The 8251-nt window shown below is 51.7% G+C and overlaps 1 protein-coding gene across 1 annotated transcript in view; it reads right to left on the bottom strand.

The window, feature by feature from the left end:
- The window catches only part of Plekhg5 (pleckstrin homology and RhoGEF domain containing G5), a 28480-nt gene that overhangs the window by 1888 nt on the left and 18341 nt on the right, over window positions 1–8251 (bottom strand). The window contains 12 exon segments of the mRNA XM_021160380.2: window positions 329–510; window positions 595–710; window positions 793–925; window positions 4507–4626; window positions 4756–4893; window positions 4967–5116; window positions 5214–5324; window positions 5628–5777; window positions 5982–6032; window positions 6680–6775; window positions 7017–7208; window positions 7295–7635. Of these exon segments, the coding sequence (XP_021016039.1) occupies window positions 329–510; window positions 595–710; window positions 793–925; window positions 4507–4626; window positions 4756–4893; window positions 4967–5116; window positions 5214–5324; window positions 5628–5777; window positions 5982–6032; window positions 6680–6775; window positions 7017–7208; window positions 7295–7635 (1780 nt within the window).

The raw sequence follows: 8251 nt of genomic DNA, 5'->3' as shown, positions 1-8251 counted from the left end.
TGTGAGCCACCATGTGGTTGCTGGGATTTGAACTCTGGACCTTCGGAAGAGCAGTCGGGTGCTCTTACCCACTGAGCCATCTCACCAGCCCCTAACTTATTTTTTTATTCACTTTATATCCCCATCACCACTCCACCCTCCTCCCATTCTCCCTCACAAGTCCCTCCATTCTTTTTCTTTTTCCTTTGTTGAGACAAGTTGTTACTTTGTTGCCCAGGCCAGCAAAAACTTGAGCTAACCCTCCTTCCTCAGCACTCAAGTCCTAGGGTTACAGGTTCCAGGCCCAAGCTTACCCTGCAGTCTTGCAGTCTTGGGGAAACGTACGTACCAGTGCTCAGAGTCGAGGCTGTTGCTGCTCTTTCGAAGGATGGTGGGTGAGCTGGCAGCTGAGGTACCGCTCTCTTCACCCTCCTCCTCCTGCTCATCTTCCTCCTCCTCCAGGCTCTGCAGGTGCTGGCTGCCTGGGGGCTCCTGTGCACAGAGCTGCGCACGCAGCTGCTGCAGCTGGTTCTGCAGGTTGAGTGGGCACACACAGAATGAGCCACAAGCAACAGAGCCCATCTGCCCCAGACCCCTGTATCACTCTGCCCTCACCTGTGCGTTGTAAATAGTGTCCACCCAGCTCCGGCACAAGGCCTGGCTGCTGGCCTGGAAAGTGTAGGCCCCCACGGCACTGTGGAATTCATTCAGGTAGATGAGGAGGAAGGAACCTGGTCACGGAAAGGCCGAGTTAGGATTGGCCAGCGCCCATGGAGGCCCCATGACCAGGAGCAGGGGGCCAGAATTCCTTACCAGGGTCCCGAAGTTCCCGGCACACAATCTTGTCCACCAGTAGCGGTGGCCTGATGACCTTCGTTCTCTCTGCTTTCTTCACGGCCTTGGTCACCAAGAGTAGATCAGTGAAGAGGAAGCAGTACACGTCCATCTGTGGTGGGGAAGCCGGGGTCACAGTCAGCACAGGGGGGTCCCAGGGTAGGCACGGACCTTTGTCCTTTTGTTACTAAAGAGTTACTTGCATTTTATTTATTTGCTTAAAAGTGTTTTGTTTTGTTTTTAAAGATTTATTTATTTATGTATGTGGGTACACTGTAGCTGTAGATGGTTGTGAACCTTCATGTGGTTGTTGGGAATTGAATTTTTAAGATCTCTGCTGGCTCCGGTCAACTGCACTCCACTCTCCGTCCCTGCTTGCTCTGGCCCAAAGATTTATTATCATACATAAGTACACTGTAGCTGACTTCAGACGCACCAGAAGAGGGCATCAGATCTCATTATGGGTGGTTATGAGCCACCACGTGGTTGTTGGAATTTGAACTCAGGACCTTTGGAAGAGCAGTCAGTGCTTTTACCTGCTGAGCTATCTCACCAGCCCTTAAACGTGTTTTTAGCCTTTATTTTTATGGGTGTGGATGTTTGCCAGTATGTATGTGTTCCTTGTGCATGCCTGGTGCCATGGAGCCAGATTTACCATGCAGTTACCGTGGAACTGAATCCATGGAGGGCTTGTAACTACTGAGCAATCTCTCTACCCACTGCGTGTCAACTGGGCGCTGCTTTTTTGGTTTGTATGTATGTGTGTATTTATGGGGCACACAGGGACCAAACTCAGATCAACAAGACTTGGTGGCATGTGCCACCAAGCCCAATGGCTCCTGGGGGAGCTCAGTTTTTGTTCAACACCTTCCTTTTCTATCATGAAAGGATTTTCATGAAACTTATCTTTTAACAAAGCGTATTAAGTGTACATACCTGGAGGTATGTACATGTATTTTACATGTATGGGTATTTGTCTGTGTGTACATGTGCACACCAGAAGTGAGCGTTACACAGTTGTGAGGTGTCACGGGGTGTTGGGAGTTGATTCTAATCATCTGTTTTAATCCAGCCCCCCAAATCGAGAATCTGTGTGTCAAAATGCTGAGGGTCCCGGTCTCCAATTGGCTTTTGATCAATCAAGAGCCAATGGCCAATGACTAGATAGGATGAAAGAGGCGGGAATTTTAGAAGCACCCTGGGAAGCAAAGATAGGGAGCTGCCCACAAGGAGCCAGGGCAGCAAATTTAAAATACAGATTTAGGAGATGTTAAGTCAGGAATGCCGCAGGGGATTGTTCGCTTGCTGTGGGGAGGTTTAGAAGTGCTCTAATTCACCCCTCTACTGGGGTTGCTGGGAATTGAACTCAGGACCTTTGGAAGAACAGTGAGTGTTCTCACCCACTGAGCCACCTCTCCAGTTTTGAGCCTCAAAATTAAAAGATGATTTTTGTTTTTTTTTTATATCAGAGATACACATTTATGAGCTGTGGTAGCAGAGGCAGACAGATCCCTGGGAGTTCAAGGTCACCCAGGACTGCATGGTGAGACCTTCAAAGAAGGAAGGGAAGAGAGATCGGTGAACGAGCAAAAAGATATACGCATTTATGATTTATCTTAATGATAATATATTTTTTTTAAAAAGTAAGTGACCTGGACAGTGGAGGCACACACCCTTAACTCCAGCACTTGAGAGGTAGAGGCAGGCCTATCGCTGAGTTCAAGGTAGCCTGCTCTACAGAGAGAATTCCAAGATAGCCGGGGCTACACAGGGAAACCTGTCTCAGGAAAAAAACAAAACAGTAAGAGGTTAGGCATGGTGTCCTGTACCTGCAGTCTAAGCACTTGGGAGGCAGAGACAGGAGTCTAAGTAGGGCGTGGTGGTGCACACAGTTAATCCTAGCACTTGGGAAGCAGAAGGCGGAAGATCTCTATGAGTTTGAGACCAGCCTGTAATATATAGGGAGTTCCAAGCCAGCTAAGGTTGTGTTATAACAAAATAAGTTCAAGGCTAGCCTCAACCACACAGTGATTCTGAGGGTCATAAGACCCTATTGCAAAATTTTTTTATTAGGTGTTAAATATTTATGAATCTACTATAACTATATATAATAATATATAATAAATTATTGAATATTAAGCACTTTATTTTATTATCTAATGGAAAAGAGAAAAAAAAATCTGCTAGGAGCGAGCCAACACACTAGAGGGTTTGTTTAGCACTCCCGAGGACCTGGACTCAATCCACCATAAACAAAGAAAGAGAGGGGCTGGAGAGAGGGCTCGGCTGAGCACTGGCTCATCCAGAGGTCCTGCGTTCAATTCCCAGCAACCTCGTGCTGGCTCACAACCATGTGTGATGCCCTCTTCTGGAATGCAGGTGTGCATGCAACAAGAGCACTCATATACATTTTTTAAAAAAGGGAAGAAATAGGGCTGGAGAGATGGCTCAGCGGTTAAGAGCACTGACTGCTCTTCCAGAGGTCCTGAGTTCAAATCCCAGCAACCACAAGGTGGTTCACAACCATCTGTAATGGGATCTGATGCCCTCTTCTGGTGTGTCTGAAGACAATGTCAGTGTACTCACATACACTAAATAATTTTTTTTTTAATAAGAAAGAAATAAAAAGGGAGGTGATGTTAAAAAAACCACAATTTACAAGTATTTACCTACCAGGCAATAGCCAGATTCTCAATGGCAAGGTTCTGGGGAGCTCTTGGCTTTGCAGAATATATTTCTCCCTGTCACCTTCAAGAGCTGTGACCCTGCTACTCTTTTTTTTTTTTTTTTTTTTTTTTTTTTTTTTGGTTTTTCGAGACAGGGTTTCTCTGTGTAGCCTTGGCTGTCCTGGAACTCACTTTGTAGACCAGGCTGGCCTCGAACTCAGAAATCCGCCTGCCTCTGCCTCCCAAGTGCTGGGATTAAGCCACCACGCCCGGCTGTGACACTGCTACTCTTACTCAGTAAACTGTAGGTGGGCATTCACACCCCCCGCCATGGCATTGATCATGGGCTCTTAGGGCACCATGCTAGCTAGTTTGTCAGTCTGACACAAGCTAGAGTCATCGAGGAATAGGGACCTACAACTGAGACAAACACTTCTATCAAATTTAGCCTATAGACAGTCTTTGGGGCATTTCCTTGATTAATGGTTGATGTCAGAGGGCCTGGCCCACCATGGGCAGTATAGCTGGTCCTGGGTTGTGTAAGAAAGCAGGCCCAGGGCTGGTGAGATGGCTCAGTGGGTAGGAGGACCCGACTGCTCTTCCAAAGGTCCGGAGTTCAAATCCCAGCAACCACAAGGTGGCTAACAACCATCCGTAACGAGATCTGGCGCCCTCTTCTGGAGTGTCTGAAGACAGCTACAGTGTACTTACATGTAATAAATAAATACATCTTTTTAAAAAAAAAAAAAAAGAAAGAAAGAAAGCAGGGCCAGCAAACCATGAAAAAAGCATTTCACTATGGCCTCTGCGATCCTGCCCTGGCTCTCCTCAGGAAAGCCAAAGACATTTATTTTTTCCTACCTAAATTGCTTTTGATCGTGGTGTTTTTATCATACCGACAGAAAGCAAACCAGGGCGGTTACCGTGTAACTAACTAGGCAGTTAATGAACCACCGACTGAGGCCCAGGAGAACCTCGGGAAGGAGGGCAATGGAACAAGGCTGTAGGGTGGGTGTCCTGGGGTCACCTTGCTATCTTTCCCCTCCTTCATCCTCAGGCTCCCTTCCAGCAGCAGCTGTCGGGTCTCTTCAGGGGAGGTTCCAGGCATGGGTGCTGTCAGGTCCAGATGTAGAAATTCCTTCAGGAGCTTTAGATGGGGGAGGAGATGTCAGAAGTCAGGGCCAAAATCTGGTGCCCCCAAGGGAGATCTGCAGCATCACCCCCACCCCTACCCCGACGCTTTCACGACACCAGCAATGACTCAGTGCTGGCTCACCTTATCCACCTCATCGTTGCTGCCCTCCACAACCTCGTAGGCATCGATCCGGCTCACCACCCCCGCCAGGCGCTGCCGCTCCTGCCGCTGCCGCATGCACGTGTTCACGTGGTGTATGAAGCGTTCCACCGAGCTGATCTGAGGATAGGTGATGGGGTTTAGGATCTGGGAGAGATGGAGCCTAGGACAGTCTGCTCACATTTCAGGTTACCATGGTGACGATGGCTTCCTTGGTGCGGGGCTCATCCGTCTTCCTCAGCACCGACTTGAGCAGCAGTGGGTATTTGGTGAGCCGCTGGTGGGGCTTGGCCAGCATGTCACTCAGCTTCAGCCGCTGGCACTGCTGGTGCTTCTCCGCCCACTACGGGGGAATGGGGTGGAGCTCAGTCCTAACCCCGCCCCTTTCAAGACCCGCCCACCCAGCTGTGCCGCCCACAGTCCTGCATCCAGGCCCTCACCGTGACGTATGCCCGGAACAGATCGTTGTCACGCAGCAGGCCGCGCATGTACTCCATGCAGCCCTCCTCTTCCATACAGTATCGGATGTATGGCTTGAAGAGTGAGCCAAACTGGCCCGTGGCAAACAACAGCACCTGTTACCTCCGGATTCCAGGCGGCTTCCCATACCACCCAAGCGAGGAAGCCTTTCCAGGGGAGGATTCTGAGCCTCAAGAGAGTCACACACACACACACACACACACACACACACACACACACACACACAACCCCGTAGCCAGGCAGCAAGGATTCAAACCCAAGTCACCAACACCTACTACTCTTGGCCACAGAGGTAACCTGGGGTTAAGATCAGTGGGAACTAGAGGGGCAGGCAGGATCCAGCCCTGGGAGTTTTCCCGCGTCTTTGCTCATACCATCTTGAAGCCTTTGAGAAAGTCGCTGGGCTGCAGCAGCGCCCGCGTCCGCCGCGCCTTCTCCAGTACCGGCACCATCACGCTGCCCCACAGGCCGCGGTGTAGCTTGGCGATCTCAGGTATGTTGCTGAACAAGCGCTCAGCCTCAACCTGGGCGTACACAAGTGTGGGTTGGCCCCACCCTGGCCCACCCACTCACTCCTCCTATTTAGCCCCGTTCAAGCTCCGTACCTCCCCCACCGCTGCCGCTGCCATCCCAGGCCAGGTACTTAGTATCCGCCCCTCTCCCTCCCCCAGCTAGGCCCCGCCTCTTTCCTAGTACCTCCCCCGCCGCCGCCCCAGGCCAGGTCGCACCTCACACAGGAGCCCCGACTCTTGCAGGTTAAGAAGACAACACAGGAACAGCTGTGGGGGGGAGGGGACACTGCAGCAGGGTCGTGTAGGGGTGGTGTCCCGGCCCTGAAGTCCTACCCAGACTCTTAGCTACCCATTCCCCAGAAGGCTCATAAGCACCCCAAAATAAAGAGGGCGTTTGGACCCCTCACACCCAGAAACTCCAACCCACCCATGGCCCAGCTGAGAGAGGCTGACTTGTGCCATCAGAAGGAGAGCTGGGGAGAATGTCTTCCTAACACATCTGGAATGCTCTGGGTCACCTCTGTCCTGGCTCAGCCTCTGTCCAGGAAGCTCTTTCCAGGAAGCCAAGGCCAGGCGGTGCTACTACCCTCCCCAGCTGAGGTCCCCTAAGTGCTATCCATTCTGTCACGCCCACGGTGGCCTGGCTGCTGCTGGGAACCTGACACACAGCAGGTGCTCAGAAGCAGCCTTTGAACAAGTGAGGCGTCACCTGGGGTAAACCAGCTTCACCCGGCCAACAAACTAAAGCCCCCTCCCAGGCACTTGAAGGAATCCCCTCTGCTTGCACCCCTTATCTAACTTTCCTGCTTTCAAACACAGCCAGCCAGGTGAAGGCCCAGCTTAGCTGAGGCACTGAGGCACGCTCTTGGCCTGTGCATGTGAGAAGCAACATGGTCCTGGGGTCCCACACTCACGTTGGTGATCACACGTAGTTTCCGGATGTAGGAGACTTCTGTGTGGAGGAGTTCCCACACTGCCTCCTGTTGGTGGCACTGCCGCCTGGTCAGCTTCTAGAGGGAGGGTGGTACAGGTTAGCCAGTAGCCGAGGGAGTGTGGAGACAGTCAGGGAGGGTGAGCAACCAGGCTAGCAACTTGTTCATCTTATCGATAGGAACTCGGAGATCTGGAGGGGAAGGCCACCCTCCCGATGTGTGGGTTGCGACTGTCAAGATATCCCAGATTAACACCAGAGTAGGCCTCCCCCGCCATTAAACCAGTCAAGTGGTGTGTTCTCCTAGCTACTACACCAACCTCATGCCCGTCAGTGAGCTCCCTCCAGCTGTCCTCCAGCCTCAGGCCTGAACTCTCTTCATCCTCCTCGTCATCTTCCTCTTCCTCCTCCCAGGAGTCATGGTCAAAGCGCAGCCTCCTGGGCATCCGGGGTAGCCCGAAAAGGCTGTAGGCATGTAGCTTGCTCTCCAGCTGTTCCATCTTGTCTACCTCCTGAGAGGAGACCCAGGGGAAGGGCCAGGGTCAGGGTCTGGGTTAGCTAGCTGCCCTTCCCCGACCAAACCCACGGGGCTCCATACCCGGCCAAAGCCACTGGTGCTAGGGCTGGAGCTGAAGAAGCCGCTGAAGCGACTGGCTGCCCGGTTCTTCCAGCTCTCATTGATGCCACTGCTGGTACCCCCACTGCTCCCAACGGGCAGAGAACAGCTGGAAGGTGCAGGGGGCTCGTGTCCAGGGATGCCTGCCTCTCCCAGGAATTCAGACATGTTCTTGCGACGGCGGCCAGGGGCCTGACCAAGGAGGCATAAATGGTGAAATGCAGCTCACACCAGCCCCACAGCTCCACACCAGGGTTTTAGGAACCCCAGATCACCCAAGCAGACAAAAGGGTCTCTGCATCCCTGGCCTAGGGTACCTACCACTTCCCCTGAGACCCAGATATTCACACGGGTTCACTGGGACTACTGTCCCAGACAACCTGGCTACAAGCAGAAATTGGAAGAAACTCAGTCTCACACACACATACACACCACTCTGTGGCACCTACAGACAGAGCTTCAAAAGGTCCCATTGGGGCTGGAGAGATGGCTCAGCGGTTAAGAGCAAAAAGCCCTGGCTGCTCTTGCAGAGGCCCAGAGTTTGGTTCCCGTTACCTATGTGGGAACTCACAACTGTCTGTAATAACCCGACAGCTATAGATCTGATGCTGTTACAGCTCCCCAGGGGATGGCATGTACAGGTGGTACACGTATACACACGAGGGCAAAGTGCTCACACACACTGCTCAAACACAAAAGAAGAGAAAGAAAGAAGACCCAGGTGGCTAGGCGCACACCTGAGCTCAAAGCCTGCCTGGTCTACAGAGAAAGTTCTAGGACAGCCAAAGCTTTACAAAAAAAACCAAACAAACACAAAAAAAAAAAACAAAAAGCACCCTGTCTCAACCATCCCCTTCAAACAAAAAAAACAAAGCGGGGCAGTGGTGGAGCACACCTTTAATCCCAGCACTCAGGAGGCAGAGGCAGGCGGATTTCTGA

This window comes from Mus caroli, chromosome 4 (assembly GCF_900094665.2).
Source record: "Mus caroli chromosome 4, CAROLI_EIJ_v1.1, whole genome shotgun sequence".
Classification (NCBI taxonomy): Eukaryota; Metazoa; Chordata; class Mammalia; order Rodentia; family Muridae; genus Mus; species Mus caroli.
The sequence above is the reverse complement of the archived record's forward strand: the minus strand, read 5'-3'. Positions and strand labels throughout refer to the sequence as shown.